At 39.3% G+C, this 17,154-nt stretch overlaps 2 protein-coding genes across 2 annotated transcripts; both read right to left on the bottom strand.

The window, feature by feature from the left end:
• Positions 1–3,796: 3,796 nt before the first annotated feature.
• Positions 3,797–5,052, bottom strand: LOC147855578 (uncharacterized). The gene is made up of 2 exons (XM_087330088.1): positions 4,606–5,052; positions 3,797–4,458 (listed from the first exon to the last, which is right to left on the bottom strand). The coding sequence occupies exons 1-2, from the start codon at positions 5,048–5,050 to the stop codon at positions 3,797–3,799; spliced, it is 1,107 nt and encodes a 368-aa protein (XP_087186214.1). The 5' UTR covers positions 5,051–5,052.
• Positions 5,053–6,921: 1,869 nt separating this feature from the next.
• LOC147855579 (amino-acid permease BAT1 homolog) lies at positions 6,922–11,961 on the bottom strand. Its single transcript, XM_087330632.1, has 8 exons — positions 11,613–11,961; positions 10,348–10,608; positions 9,706–9,724; positions 9,415–9,634; positions 8,728–8,909; positions 8,225–8,514; positions 7,916–8,045; positions 6,922–7,465 (listed from the first exon to the last, which is right to left on the bottom strand). Exons 1-8 carry the CDS (start codon positions 11,741–11,743, stop codon positions 7,100–7,102), a joined length of 1,599 nt encoding a protein of 532 aa, XP_087186758.1. The 5' UTR covers positions 11,744–11,961; the 3' UTR covers positions 6,922–7,099.
• Positions 11,962–17,154: the final 5,193 nt, after the last annotated feature.

A 17,154-nucleotide genomic window follows, 5' to 3' on the forward strand; every position in this document is an offset into this window, starting at 1 on the left:
GTTCATCCGTCGCTCGTAGCCCCATTATCTGTGCTCCGTCCTAGTTTGCGCTTGGTGTGTTCGTGACCAAGTGAGAATTTATGTATACGATCCAAAATACCTTTGGAAAGTAGCACATAGTCAATCACACTATTTCCATTGTGTTTTCTACATGTAAAACCATTACTGTTGGGCCATAAGGAAACACCATTTGCAATAAGAAATCCAGTACTATTGCACATTCAGGAATAACTTCCCAAATTGGTCTGGATCTTTTTCATCACTAGAAAAGCGACTATACATTTGTATATCCTCTTGCATCCTTACGATATGTGGCATGAAAGATTGTTGTGTATCAAGTTGGAAATTTCTTGTACGAGCATTCGTGCCAAGGTTGGTGGAGGTGTAGAATGTTCGAACGAGGAGAAGGCTTCAACTTCTCACTCGATGGTCAAAATCATGATCCGAAAATTCTATTTCAATCTTTGAGGCAAAATCTTCATGTTGTCACAATAAGGTTTCCGAGATGGCTATCCTACTTTTGTCTTTCGTTGATTGAGCTCCAAAATCACGTAACTTTGCGCCCTGAGATAAAATTTCTGAGTCTAAAAGTCTAGTGCATTCCTTATTTGATTGTGATTAGTTTCAGATAGAAGATTTACAAGAAATAATTGAATATAGATTTCAAATTTACAAAATACACTGAAATAGATACAAGTGAGATTATCTCAACCTCTTTACATGAAATAGCTTGAAAAGGGAATAAATAAAGAAAATAGAGATATAAGATTTGAAGTTAAAGGTTCAGAGGCATATATTTGAGTTTTGGTTTAGTGGACCAATGAGATGGCTTCATTGCCTCTTGTCATTGGGTCTTGAATGCCCTCTTGAATCGCTACTCCAAGCTTCTTCGAAATTTTGGCAGTGTATCCACCTTGATCTAAAATTCAACCCTTTGCAATGAGCTCTCCTCTCCCTTTTATAGTCATGAGGAGCACCTCATGGAAGTAAAAAGAAGTACATTCCTATTTCAACATGCACCTCACTTTTTGATCTCGCGTGGACTCCTTTTCCTCGTGTACTCAATGTGAGGAAAATGCCTATTTCTATGTCCATCCATTCACATCACTCTCATTAATCTCTTCAATATATACTTGATGTCTCATAGTTTGAATTCAAGACTCAAACCCTTCGCCTTTTCGTTTCTACAGTAACCACTTGATGATTGAGCTATATCTTGTTACTGTTATTGTTTTACCTTTAATGATCTTTTTATAGTATTCTTGAATCTTATATATCTATAATTTAGCTCATTTCCTCATGTGCGCTCCCCATATCAAGACAATGTGGTATCACAAGATAAATATATGAACCAAATACAACCCCACAAGAGAGAAAGCCTTCGATTTCTACTGACCAACAAGTCCAAGACCTCGTCATACTTCCATAAAGAGGTTTGTGTTACAGTTGCGAGCGATGTCATATTGTCTCAAAATGTGTCGAAAAGGAGAAGAAATTAGGGTAAATTTGTTGTCCATTGTCTCTTCTAAAGTTGGTCTCCATGTGGTCAATCAAGGCCAATGCATAGCACATAAACACTAACATGAGAAACAAGACTTATGCTTTGGTAAGTGAAAGCAAAAAACATCGATGGTGCAACCCAAAATTTTAAAACAAGAAACTTATGAGGTCAACATCCCCCTCTAACTACATATGTTGTCTGCACACTCTTTTCTAGTATGGGGTGTATAACCATGTTTGAAGTTGGCAAGAAAGAGTTTCCGGCCACTTTGCGCAAAAATCATCAAGGGTCTTGAACCTTGTATAAAGCTTCTCTTCACAATTTTCCCTCAATGACCAAATACACCTAAATTTTAATGTCCATTTTGGTAAGAGTCTCTTTGTACACCTTCAAACGTATGAGGGTGATATATCACTCCAAATAAAAATATCAAACCAATCAACAACACATGTAAAAAGTTGGTTGGTGTCCTCTTCTTTTTGACACCTTTGCTCTCTTTGGGTGTGTTTAGGTTAGGCTTTGCATACTTGGGATCTCTAAGGGTTTTGGTTTTGGTCAAAGGCTATTTCTTACTCAAGTGTTCTTATAATGCTCAAGTCAAGGAACAACATCAACATAATGCTATAAAAGCAAGGCTAATATAATAAACATTAACATAATGCTAGAAAAAGGAAGGATTAACAATATCTCTAATCATTCACAAACTCAATTCCATAATTCAATTTCCCTCTATTCTCAATTTCAATCTCTATATGAACAAAAATTTAGAATACACAATATGGATTTTCAATGTGTTTGTTTGTGAAGGTAGTTCCATTAGCACTCAAAATCTATGACATGATATTCATATACTTTTGATTGTGCTTGTTATTAATGTAAAAACTTTATGTACTTTGAATGTGCTTGTTATTGATCCAAAGTAAATTTCATATTCTACTAATTCTGCTTCTTGTTTATGCAAAACCTACTAATTATCCTTGTAAGTATAAAATATAGTAGTTTGGCTTGCTTGTAAATAAACATGTAGTTGATGCCATATATTATTTTTATCATTATACTTATGGATACAACATAGTTGTATATCCACTTCAAGTCTTCATAACCAATTATGTTAAAAGTTTAGCCTTCGATAATGATATGTACATATTCAAAACTTTCAATTTATATACTTATATAAATATTTTCAAGCTACAAACACATGTGCATACAATTCGCATGACACATTTCATGTGCATCCTTTTGAGTTATAATTGACATAGCAAAACAAACCTAGTGTGGTCTAAACTTTTGATGTGTTAGCCTCTAAATAGCTCAACACCATGTGTGTTGATCACGCATCAACGAATTATGTGGTGGTGAATGGGATATTAATTTTCTAATGTCTGTCAAACAAGCTACAAGGGAGTTTCCAATTGAATGGATATGCACACATATACATCCTTTGCTAATTGTACAAGAATCTCCTCACCATACACTCATTATATAATATATGTAAGTGGAATCTCGTGTAGGCCTTATGTAGCTCCATCTAGGTAGTCTACCCCTTTCCCCTACACGATGGCCGGAACACATGAAGGTAAAGGATATCTTATGTTTGTCATTAGGTTGGGGCACATCATCTATGTAACGGACTACAAAAATAGAACTAATTAATGGTTACATGTTACCTATAACCAATAAGCAAGTTCAATTGTGACCAGGACTACAAAAATAGAACTAATTAATGGTTACATGTTACCTATAACCAATAAGCAAGTTCAATTGTGACCAGCTTGACACTCAACATTTAATAATGTCATTGGGAGATATGGCATGGTATCAACCGGACCGAACAAAACCTCAGGGCAAACATGCAAGTGAAAGGTTCGGAGTCATTAAAACACTCATATCGACAAACAAAACGACGACACCAGCGAGGTGCTAAATGTTATGCGAACATGAGGCCCATTCGTATGTGTCACACGAGAATCGTCGTGTGTTACTATTTCGTGACCTCTTCTATATGGAGAGGAGAGGGGGTCGGGGGGCTAATATGTGCACACCGGGTCCCAAGCAAGCGCTGATGGAGTGGAGGGGACGAGACGAGTCGATGGTAGTGGTATAAATTACCAGACGAGGTTCAATGATGGTGGTGGCATATATGACCAAACAAGGTCTTGATATGTTGGACCAAGGGGAGATAGATAGATTCTATTATCGTCTTAAGGAGAGAAGTCGTTCGTGACGGGAGCGGGACCGAAAGGGGGTGCATTGTCTAATGGGTCGGGTCAAGCCTGAGAGAGAGTATATGTAATATTAGTGAAGGAGGAGGAGGGCATGGGTGACATCGTGGAGGTGGGCGACCAACGAGAGGAAGGAGCTAAGGTCGAGGAGGTGCCGGTCGTCTCGGTCGTGAAAGAAGGACGGGATGGGGAGCGCGTTGGACGGGTGGAGGACGTATGAGTGTGGGCTATTGTCCACGATGACGACATCACGTAGGGAGCGTCCGAGGAGGCCGAGGTCCTTCACGAGGCCACCTTGGTGGAGGCGGCACGCGTCCCGGTAGAGCCGGTGCCGGACGAGGCGGTCAACGTCCACGCGCTCCATGACCGCGTCCGCGTACTGCTTCATCCCGGCCGTGAACAGGACAAGCTCGTAGATGGGGGACATCTCGCGCAGGAACTCGCGCACGCCAGGACGCATCATCACGTAGACCGCCTGCTGCCTCGGGCGGCGCCGGGCCCCCACCCGCGCCGGAGCCGCCTGAGCCGCCGACGGAGCCGTCTGAACCGCCTTGTAAGCTACTGTGGTTCTCCCCCATAGTCCCCTTCCCGAAGAAGAAGAAGAAGACGAAGACGAAGAAACGAAGGAGGAGGAGCTCAACCGTTTGCCTCCGCCGCCGCCTGTCGCCGCCATTGCCCCATTGCCTCTCCATGAATCCTGGCCTGCTTCCACCGCCTCCTCCATTCCATTAATCTCTGCACCATCTCTATCTCCATCTCCATCTCCATCTCCATCTCTATTTCCTGCTCCTCCTCCTCCTCCATCGTCGCCTTCTTCGGAACTGTCATGGACGCCTACTATTGCCGCCGCCGCTTGATCCGCCTCGTGGCGTAGCACATTGCCATAGACTGCCGCCTTTGTCATGCCTCCGCCTCCTCCTCCTCCTCCGCCATCGGGCTCTCCCATGTCCACCTGTATGATGAAGTCGTAATCCGGCACCGGCTTGAACGACGAATGCACCAGCGTCTCGTCCAGATCCAGCACCAGCGTCTTCTTTCCTTGATCTTCAGGCAGGATCGGCGGCAGAAGTGCCGCCTTTGGTCTCATTGTCATCCCATTGACACTCAGTCGAGCCGCCGTTCCGGCTGCCGCCTGTGGCCTCCAACCGCCGCCGCCAACGGTGGTAGGCGCAGATGCGCGTGGGTACCTTAGCCGCTTCCTGCAGGCGTTTGTGCCAGGATTTGCAGCCACGTGAGGCGGTGGACGGCGCTGCAGGGATGGCGACACCGACACATCATCGATATGGTCGTGTGCCAGGGCCTCATCTCCGTTGGCGGGATGCTCCATGAAATCGCTAATACGGTTTGTTTTACCTTTAATTGCAGGAACTGCGATTCTTATACAACACCTAATTAGCAGTCTGTTGCCGTGATTATGGATATATATGGATGAACCAGGGTCGGCAGGAGCAGCGGCAGCGGCGATATGGTGGAGGAAGTGCGGATGAGAGGAGGCTGCGGTTGCAAGGCATTTACAGAGGGAATGTGGTAAATGTGGCTTATCAACGATGAAGTGTGATCTGCATGTTAGATGGACAAAGGGAGAACAGCGGAGAAGGATTAACCTGCAGAACAATGGTAAATTGGAGATGGAGATGGCGATGGCGATGGCGATGGCGATGGAGATGGAGATGGAGATGGAGATGGAAAGGAAGAGGATGTACAGACAGAGCAGAGAACAAACGCAACCCTTCGCCTCTTCTTCTTCTTTCGTCAAAACCGCCCGGAATACCACCACCCCCCATAAAAAAACTGCCTATAGAACGTTTCAACTCACCGGAATACCGCTCTCGGGCCCTCGGCAATCTCCCCTAAACCCTAAACCCTTCTTATGTATTTGAGGGTGAGGGGCTCCCCGAAGACTAACTATCTCGCCAACATACAATGAGAATTTTCGGGGACCCTTGTCTTCATGGAGAAGTCCACGCTTAACTTATTTGTTAGAACTACTTCGAGAACATCGGTGCCTGATGCCACCCATCATTGTTAGTTTATCTCGCCGGCCGCCCTTGGAGGTCTTATTGGACCACTCCTCGTGGGCTTCCCATCCGATACCTTCACTCATGTGTGAACACGAAACACAATCCTGAGCACGTTACTTGTATACCATATTGTCTTGAAGAGGTTGCTTTCCATGGACTCAGTGCAATGGCACAATGGTAGCAAAGGCCTCTTCCTTGCATATTACCAATAAAGTCCTAGAATACTTCATGCTCCTCCCATGATCTTCCAATTTGGCTATATGCGCATGCTACACAAATGTAGTTCAATATATCCTAGCATTCACACAACCTTATAATGTTTCTCGCTTTCTCTCACAAAAGGAGTAATCTCTTGTTCAGTCTTATCGGCCATTTTGGCCTCTTCAAAGATGTTCTTTCTTGCTCATCTAGATGCCACACTCGATCATGACCTTTGAGTCATGACCCTTGACATTTGTATCCTCTATCACACCCAAGTTGACTTCACAAGTTTGATGACCAAAATGTGATATATGGACGGGTCTCGCATTGCAATTGCTCCACCACATCTCATATCCCCCATAACCTCTTTTAGCAACTCCAACAATCTCTTTAGGCTATGTACATGCTTTGCATTTGACAATGATCCATGAACAAAAGCAACAAACCAAATGGTGTCGTGACCTTCCACTCGAAAAACATAAAATTGGTGATTTTTAACACATGTTGTGGTTCTCCTTAAGCTTAGGTTTTGAGCATACGAAAATAACTTCCATAAGGTGGTTTTATTTTCTCCATAAGGATAATTTACATAGGCACAATTTCAAACTAGAGATACACATTGTTTTGCATGTCACAAGTATTTTTAAATTCATAGGTTTCTATAGTGCATATGTAAATAACTCTTGCATTAAGAACATGGTATAACAATTGTTGCTAACCATGAGGGTTTTGCTAGAGGTTGATGTTTTCAATGCTTGTGAAGAAAAATATGTTCTGATTCATTGAAATATTGATCTTCTTCTTTTTTGAAGTTGCCAGTTCAAATATGTATATGTCCAAGTGGAACAAAATAAAATGGAAATACATCACTTCCTCATAACTTCATATGCATATATATACTTCAGGCATTCTTAAGGCTATAGCTTTAAAAGAGAAAACCTTCTCAAATACGTCAACATGCCAATGATAATACGACAATTCAAATTTAGAATAGAAATCGTGACAAGCAATCTATTGTTGTTGAGGCAATGGGTTACTCTTCATCAATCCATGGCCCAATAATGATGGATACAATTTGAGAAATTGTTTTGAATACAATGAAGTGGGCATTGCCACACTAGATGTACAACAAACATTCGGCATTCAATGGATATTTAATGGGTAAAAGAAGGGTTCACATTGGGCACAGGACCTTTGAACCAAACCCTAACACCCCCGAAATACCAGGCACCACAAACAACAACAAAAAGACCGCCCACAGCCACTGGCGTATAATTAAGAGACTCTTGTGTAATGGGGTATTCTACTGGCATTGAGAAGAGGATTGTTATAAAGGCCACCCATGATACTGCCACCCAACCCACCAATATTCCTCCCCTTGGTCCTAGATTAAATGGACCAGCAACAAATCTCTTCCTTGCTACCGTTATCCTCAACAATATAGGCAATGCATACGATATGTACATCCCAATTGTCGCTATAGACACTGTTGCTTGAAATGCCACTTGGCTACCCAATGACTGCACATGCAAAATGCATATAGCCAATGTCATCAATGAAATGAGAAATCATGTACAAGAATTTGAAGATTGTCCTAGAATTGAGAAAGACAACATTTATGTATTCGATAGGTAGTTTGCCTTCAACATTAAATGTAAATGCATGCAAAGAATGCAAACCACATGAAGCTTATATAGATGTATAAGGGATATCTCTCCGAGGAAATGCAATGAATTGAAAAATCATGTAATTGTCAATGGTGTTGATCAATAATAAACCTCCATGTGAGGAGTGCATGTTGAGAAATGACATAAAGGTTTGGGGTTTATGAGTTGGGGATACTCATATATATTCAATTATGGATTAATATTGCAAAAAATTACATTTTATTATGTGTAGAATGTTAACGATGATCTAGTACCATGCACAACATTTTTAGTGTGCTAGAATGAGAGATTAGATATAGGTACCGGTAACGCCATGAGTAGAGCAATGCCAGCCGAGAGCCATACAGCATACACAGGTACCTCCTTTTTGTTCACTTTGTGCCACAAAGTTGAACCAGGTATTGCCCCATCCCTTGAGAAAGCATACACTAATCTGTAAAATATACACTAGAAATTATTCAATGGGAGATGGATAGATATATCATTCTCCTCTGAGGTCAAATATGGCCCGTGGGAGAAAATTGAAGCATTTTCACATATTGTCAGGAGTTGTGAGTGACCCTTGATAATGAACATCGAAGAAACAATATGTTTTTGAGAAGTTTTACTGACCGAGAATTGCTAGTAATGGAACTTATTCCACAAAAGAAGTTGGATATTGCAACAATTCCCAAGCATAAAATGCCGTATGTGCCATTGCCATATCTATTCTTGAAAGCATCATAAAATAGTTGAGCACCCGAGTATCCGTTGGTATCATTTTTTGGATCGAGAAGATGAGGAAGATTGGTTACTGCAAATGTAATCCCCAAAATATATGCCCAACCTAAGAAAATTGAGACGACGACAGCACCAACAATCCCGAGTGGTCCATTTCTATCAGCTCCTTTTGTTTCCTCAGACTATCCAAACACAAAATACAAAAGGGAAATTTTACAAATGAGGATAATACATAGAAAAGAAATTTTTTTAAATTTTACAAATGTGGATAACAAATACAAAGGGAGCACATACATACATAATATGGATGAACACATTCAAAAGTTATCGTTCTCATATGTATGGTTTAGAAAAAGCATTAAGGATTTTGCGGTGAAGGGTTGTTAGTTTGTTACCAGATGAGCTGATGCATCAAACCCCGTGAGTGTATATTGGCTTGTCAAAAAACCAAGCAGAAAAAGGTAAGCCTTGTTTTCTATACCATGAGAAGTTTCTGTGTTGAAGTGTGTAAATACAAATCCCGGCTTAGCTCTTGTTGGAGAAACACTTGGTATGAGTATGATGAGGACAACCACACCTAGTGAGCAATTTCAATGTCAATTCCATGTTTTGGTTATATCCTTAATGAATGTGTCCAAAACTTAGTTAATGAATGTTTTGGTTAAATCCTTAATGAATGTTTTGGTTATATCCTTAATGAATGTGTCCAAAACTTATGAATGTTTTGGTATGAGTATGATGAGGACAACCACACCTAGTAAGCAATTTCAATGTCAACTCCATATTTTGGTTATATCCTTAATGAATGTGTCCAAAACTTAGTTAGCTATTGCTATTTTTTAATACATTCACAATGAACAACAATGAGCATGTGATTTGCAGGATACTTACATAAAAAAACATATGATGTATGCATCAATCATATTGGATCTGACACTTTATCTTCACTTATGAGCTACTAATGCTGAGTGTGTTGGGTTAATTACATTGACAAATCAAACAAAAAAACATAAGACACACAAAGGAAACTAAAGGAACCAAAAGATAAAATGAATTAGAATTGAGAAGCAATGGAAGCTTACCTACGATATTCCATATTGCACCGAGAGTAGCAAGTTTTGAGACCCATTTAATGGGCAAACTGTTGATGAGGGCATGGATGAAGAGGAATCCTGCATGGAAACAGAGGACAACATATTTGGAAGCAAGAAACCCACCCCCATTGGCACCTCCAGTACTGAGAAGAATGATAACCTTGAGCAAAGTTGCTAAAGAATAGTCGACACTTGTGCTCCCAGCCCACTACATGCATGCATTCAATTATTTCTAACTTGACCAAATATCAACAAAGTTGGAAGTTGAATGCAACTCACCTGACCAAGCACATTGAACCTGAAACACAAATTCCATGATTGTCATCTCAAACTAACTATGTAGATTAGAAGAGTGGTTCATAGACTCTATGAATTTGAATAGGGAGAAATGACTCATTCCTAACTTAGTTGGGAGAATACCCCTAAAGTTTATCAAAAACATTACAAGTCACCCCCCTACAAGCAGTAGTAATGAGTTGGATGACTAACTTCACAATGCTTTCAAAAGCTTAGGGGATTTAAAAAGAAAAAAAAACTAAGGTTGCAAAATTGGTACTACAAGGGGGTATATTTCGATGAATTTCGAAAACTACTTGGGGGTATTCTAGTGAGTTGTGTTTAGCCACCTTGTGATATTTCAAGTAGCAGCCGGCAACAGCTCAGCTCAAGCCGGAGTCGAGCTGTAAAACCATTTTTAAACGGTTTGACAGTTCGGTTCTGTTCGGTTCAAGCTTGAGCTTCCTTACGCGGTTTGAGCTCAGTTCACTTAAGCTTGAGCCTTACCAAACCTGTTAAGCCTTAACTAAGTTTAGGGATCGGTTATATCGGGTTTGGCTTGCACAAGGCCAAACCGGTTAAGCCGAAACCGAATTGTTGCCACCTAATTGTAAGGATTAAACATAAATGTTGTGATTAGCTTACCAACCAGTTATCCAAGATGCAAATGGACCCCATTTGTTTCCTGCTAATCGAAAGCTCCAGAAATAGAGGCCCCCAGATGTAGGGTAAGCAGAGCAAATTTCAGCCATGGATGAAGCCACAAAGGTGGTAAAGAAACCAGCTATGAGCCATCCATATGTCATGGAGATTGGTCCCCCATATGCCAAACCTGTATTATAGACGGTTGTCACCCCAGTTAAGATTGAAATGAGAGAGAATGAGACTGCAGTGTTGGCCAGTACTCTGCATCATGTAAGCAAACACACAAATGTAAACTGTTAACCTAAATGTAAACCTAAACCTAAATATACATATACTCATGCAGTACATATGCACACAGGACACACACTACATATGTGTTTCACTTTGGTCTCCTTCTTCATATTTGACCTAAACCTTTCTTTTCTGATTCAATGATTGTATGCAGTCTGTGATTGATGTCCATCATAGGCCACTTTGTTGGCAATCACTCTTCTTTTCCTTCTTCCATAGAATCATCTTATTATCTGACATTTGGGTCAACCTATATGGCAGATGATGATCCCTTCTTGTAACTTTGTGGTCTCAAGAGGTAAATTTCAGACATTGTGCAATGCATACATGTATGCAGCATATCAGATGATGGTGATGGTGATGGTGATGGTAATGGTAATGGTAATGGTAATAGTAAGGGTGCTTGTATACATATGCATATTTCTGCAGACGTTGCTTTATATGCATATATTACATGTATGCATATCAGATGATGGTGATTGTAATGGTAATGGTAATAGTAATGGTGCTATGCTGCTTGTATACATATGCATATTTCTGCAGACCTTGCTTTATATGCATATATTACATGTATGTATATCAGGGGATGGTGATTGTAATGGTAATGGTAATAGCAATGGTGCTATGCTGCTTGTACACATATGCATATTTCTGCAGACCTTGCTTTATATGCATATCAGATGATGGTGATGGTAATGTTTTAAATAGTAATGGTGCTTGTATACATATGCATATTTCTGCAGACCTTGCTTGATATGCATATGATGTATTTATAATCTTACATTTTGTTTCATCTTTGTATTCAACATATTCATGATGCTTGTAAATGGGGTCTCATAGCTCATTTTCGTCTCTTTCGGATCGTAAGATGTTATGTCTGAATCCGTTTCGGGTTCAAGACAACTCCAATTGCAATCGTTTGTTTGTTTGTTTCCATTCCACAACACAATATGTTGAAGATAAAAATCACTTACGACATGTCGCGCTTGAGCTCTTGCTTGTAACCAAGCTCCTTGAGGCGAAGACGATCAAGGTCGGCCTCTTCGGACATGGCTTTATCGTTAACATCCATCCTTCTTCCGCCCCAAGAACTAGTCACCACCATAACTGAAGAATTGGAGATAAAACAAAACAAAAACAATCTATGCCAAGCAAGAAGACCGCAAGATGATGAATTGTTGTTGATTGTGTGCTTGTTTCTTTAGTCAAAACTTGAACCCAACCCAAAAGTGATGATTTTAAAGAAGGTTGTCAAGGTAGAATGGGGACGATGGTGATTGATGATTGCTGAGAACTATTTTAATTTTTGTTAGTGCTCATGCACCTGGAGTGCACTTGGAACATTCATGTAATCAATACTTGAAAGAACCTTTTAGGACATTCTATTGGGGTCCACAAGATACACTTCTATATGGTGAGGCTAGAAGAAAAAATAAAAAACACAATTCAGTTGCATTAATATCGTTGTTGTTATGGTGTGTACGAACTAGCAATATGTAAGTGGGATTCAATTGTTTGTTTCAAGTTTGGGTTTACCACCTATGGCTTCACATGGGTGACAACTCTTGCATGGTTCAATAACCCCTTATGAACAAGTGTTTGTTAATAAATGAGGATATCAATGCTTTAATAGGTGAACCAATTCCCATGAAACCAAAGTTTTAGTCACATGAGTCAAACCATCCAATGACCCAAAACATGCATTGTTGTATGGAACCTTTAATTTGTCGTACTCTAGCTGGTTTTAAGCATATACAAAATGTATGGAAAATCATAAATTTGTTTACCAAGGATTTGGTTAAAAATCAAAACAAATTTCAAAACTTTTATCATTGTGCATGAGGAATTTCCCTAAGCTCGTAAGCGTTTCATTGCTAGAATTAATATTATACATCCTTCTATATTGAGTCCTACAAGTTTCTTGATGGCAGACACTAATGTGGAAATCATGTGATGCAAAAATGTTAAAAGTCATTAAGAAAATGTTTTGAATGTTTTTTTTTTCCCAAAAAAAAACTCCTTCCATTAGTTATAAAATTTTACAAATGAGACAATTATGTACAAATCCCTAAAGGGACGCGATAGTTCCATCTTATGTGGATGCCCACTGACTCAAGAAAGGGAGAGGACAACCATTGTTGGATGAAGGCTATTCGTTGTCTTTCAACTCCCTCAGAGCCGCCCTTAAGGCCATCATATTGGCTCTTCAGAGTGGCTACAATTTCCCTCATATCTCTTGCAGTAACCTTGTTGGATGTGCGGTTTTGTTGGAGAAGACTCACCTACATTGTTGTTTCCATATAACCCAAAGGGTTATTGGGCTGACCAATTCCAACACCTCTTGAGATTTGTCATTAAGAGGAATGGAGTGGACATTGCCGCAGGAGGAGAAAAGGACCTCTTTATGTTAAGTGGTGCATAACTTAATGTAGAATAATCTTACTAAGAAGGAACTTTTAAATTCTCACATAATGGAGAGAAACTAATTTATCAATTGTTTTACTAAATAATGAATATATTTGATTGTGAATCACCAAGGAAAGTGCCATAAAACAAGACAAGTGCAATGGATCTGAGAGTGAAGGACCCTTTTAGGAAATTATCTTCTTAAATCATGTTAAAAGGGAACTTTTTTAGTTTAAAGTGTTCACTCGAGGTGATATGTGGGTATGAAAATATTGCAATTACTATGCTTACACATGTTGCTTTACTTTTAAAAAAACATACTTTAGAAGCCTCAATGAAACAACAATATGCCCTATGCATGCCAACGTTTTTTGTAATTTTCCCGTTTACTATTTCATTGTTTTTATTCCAAAAAAAAAACTACTTCCATTAGTTAAGCAATGTACAAAGGATAATTTACAACTCATATCTTACACGACATCTTGCATGTCAAAGGAAAACAATATGTGTAGATGAAACACCAAAAAAAAACAACTCCAAAGCACCACATCATTCGATGTGTATAGCATTACTCGGACGCATATTCTCCACGTGAGCCTCATACAAAACAGAATTCAACATAGATGTCCTCCATTCACTCCTCATGGCAGAACCCATCTAGATGTTCGGTAATTGAGGACAAGATAATACATTACGATTAGAAAATTATAAGATATAGTAGTTTTTTATTCCACCATTGCTTTTTAAAAGACTCAATTCTATAAATTTCTTCCCATCCAATACTAGATGCATGTCAAGGCAAGGTATTGGTATCTTAACGACTCAAAAAGTTAGGGAATGATTTATTTCCCTATGGCATCATTCCAATCACCAATAGTTGTGGTCACCCACTACTTTACTAGTCTTACAGGTTTTAAAACCTCATATTTGCATATTATAATGCAATGATATCGTTGCAATCCATTGAAGAAACAAAATTTACATTTTCCTGAACGTTCAAGCCATCATGTAATGGTTGCAATGAACTTGCCACCATCATGTATGTCACAAATTCAAAGGTGTTCATTCCTATTGCTCCGTTGTAAATGATCTTGGTTATTATTGATATAAAAAGATTGCACATGCATTGGCTTGCTTTCCTTACATTATGTGGTATACTCTTTCTTGCAAAAACAACCATCAATATGAAAAAATTGTACGTCATTTTTGTTGTGTTGTCATCATCTTGCATACTCATTTGTGCAAAACAACTAAATAACTTTACCTCTCTAGAACAAGTATGAATAATGAGATGATATAGGTCTTCAATCCCTATTCATGAATACACGAAAAAATCCATTGGAATACTCCAAGGTGGACATGGATGCAACAACCAATCATATAAAAAAAAATAGCCCTCACGAACTAAACCACATAAAGATGAGTAAAGGGTTGAAGAACCTTTACTTATCTCAAAATGCGAAAAGAAATGCACTAAAAATCAATTGACCAACCTTGGAAGCCATTTGTTAAGATGATAATAGTTTCATGTGAGATTGTACGCAATTGAAATAGTTATGGCATCTCTCATGAAATGGTTTCACAATTAAATCAAGTGCATAGAAACATTATAGAGTTACATCGCGTTGCATTTTGGACTCGTAGTTTGCCATGCATTTACTTCTACGTAGTGTCAAGAACTAGTCGACTTAAATATCAAGAATAGAAGTTAGCAAGAATAAATATCAAGGATGGGTTATGGTGTAGTTAGATTTGAAGAGAGCCTATCATAATGTTAATTGGTCCTTTGTTTCTGGTTTAATGCATACAGTGGGTTTTGGACATGTATGTCCTAGCTTATATATTTTTTAGGGCAAAATGCAATCTCTTGAGTAATGCTTACTGGTGTAATTAGCATATATTTCCTTGCAACTTCTATTCATCAAGGATGCCCACTTAGCCCATTGGTGTTTTCTTTAGTTACTCATCCCTTGTTGGTGATGTCATCCACAACTTGCAACTAAGGTTGATAATGTAGGTCTACATCTTCCATCTAAGGACAATTGGTAGTGCAAGCTTTGGCAGATGCTTCTTCCATATTCCTACATGCCTCATGTGAGAATCTTGAGAAGGGGATGCGTGTATGGAACCACTTGCCTTGGCATCTAGATTTCATATTAATTGGAGGAAATCTTACTTCATCTCATGTAATGAGGGATTTGGATTGTCTAGGATGGTGGTTAGAAAAGGCTTTATTTTTTTAACTCTTGGAGTATTTGGCATGAATTTTATGAATTCTCAATTGGTTTAATGGATGACTAACAAGTTAATGGATAAGTTCAAGTATTTGAAGTCGCAATCTTGGTTGTTTCATGTATGCTTGAAGTTGTACATTGTATTATGGAACCCATGATTATGTTATTTGATGTTAACATGGACAAAGAAAGTTTTGTATTCCATTCAGGGCCTAAATTTGACGGGTTAGTATCAAAGTTTTTTGACGGGCATTTTTTAAAGATGTATGTCATATGACATAAGATTGCAAAAACTAATATGTCATTTGACATGCAAATTTTTAAAATGAAAAGCTCTATATAATGCTACATTGTTATAGATGCCATTACTATAACACAAATAAACATAACTACCTCACAAAGATAATGAAATACATAAAATAAATATTGTGTTAATGTTTTTACTATTAAAAAAAAGAGGCTATTCGCAATGGTTGGCAAACATTGGGCATCCCCGATGAGGCACTCATTACCTTTTGGAAAGGTCTTTAGCATCTCCACATGCCTGAAAAGATCAAGCTCTTTTGGTGGCAGATCGGTCATAATGTGGTGCCCGTTGGTGAATGGCTAGATAAACGTGGCGGCCCGTTAGGTTGCCCACTTTGCCCTCAAGCTCAAAAGATCTGGGATAGAGTGACTCGCCTACTTGCGGCATGTGAAGTTGAAGGAACAGCCTCGTGGAGCGCTGCGGCATGGATTGATCACTCAGTCGAAGGGTGGACGGACACCGTCAATGCGGATAGTTGGTGCTATGTATGCATGAGAGGCAAAATCGTCAAGATCCGTTTCGAAAGAGGCTTGCAGCCTGCATCTCTTAGGTTTCTAGAAATCTGGATGTTGATCGCAGGTTTCACCTTGTGGTATATATGGAAAGCGCGTTGCCTCAAGGTTTTCCAAGGTACGGTACGACCCTTGGAGGAAGTGATCATGGACATATGGTTCGCGATTATCAGCTGCCTACGAGGGCAACTAAAAGAGATTTGCAGCCACTCCAACGACGTGGTCTTTGCCCGTTTGCGCTTTTGGCAGAAATGGCGGAACACACCTATGGTGTTGCAAGGCGGGAGTGGCCCGAGGTGGAATTACCAGCCCCCACGCTGGTTGTTTCCTACTCACCTGCCACCCTCTCTTCGTTGTAGGCCCCAAGAGCCGACTCGTACTAGGCAACATTGAAGGGCATCGCCTTAGATATAGGTAGCTTCTTACATTAAGTTAGGCCGCAAGGCATTGTAAGTAGGCCCATCTTCTTTTACTTGATCGGAGGAAGACTCCCCGATGTGTGTATAAATCTCCTTGTAGACTCTCTATGTAATAATCCTTCCTAACTAATGAGAAAGTAGCTTCATTTTGGGGAAAAAAAAAGAGAGGCTATTTTTTTGGAAAAAAGGGTTGTTAAAAAATTAAGTTTTAACTTAAAACATTAAAATCAAACCTAGAGTTTACAACACTCTTTTTAAGGTTATTGTTTAAAATTTCAATCAAATTTAAACTAATATTATTAGTAAAGAATAAAGGTTTAAAAATATATATCATTATTACACGATGATGATATTATTTTAAGCATGTTATAAAAATATATATAATATAAATATATATATATATATATATATTTTCCAAAGTAAAGCTACTTTCCCATTAGTTAGGAAGGATTATTACATAGAGTCTATAAGGAGATTTATACACACATCGGGGAGACTTCCTCCGATCAAGCCAAAGAAGATGAGCCACTTACATTGCCTTGCGGCCTAACTTAATGTAAGAAGCTACCTATATCCAAGGCAATGCCCTTCAATGTGGCCTCGTACGAGTCGGCTCTTGGGGCCTACACCGAAGAGAG

The sequence above is a fragment of the Azolla caroliniana genome, unplaced genomic scaffold (genome assembly GCF_043228905.1).
Source record: "Azolla caroliniana isolate FFs.n. ecotype wild unplaced genomic scaffold, voAzoCaro1.0.p SCAF_14, whole genome shotgun sequence".
NCBI classification, from domain to species: domain Eukaryota; kingdom Viridiplantae; phylum Streptophyta; class Polypodiopsida; order Salviniales; family Salviniaceae; genus Azolla; species Azolla caroliniana.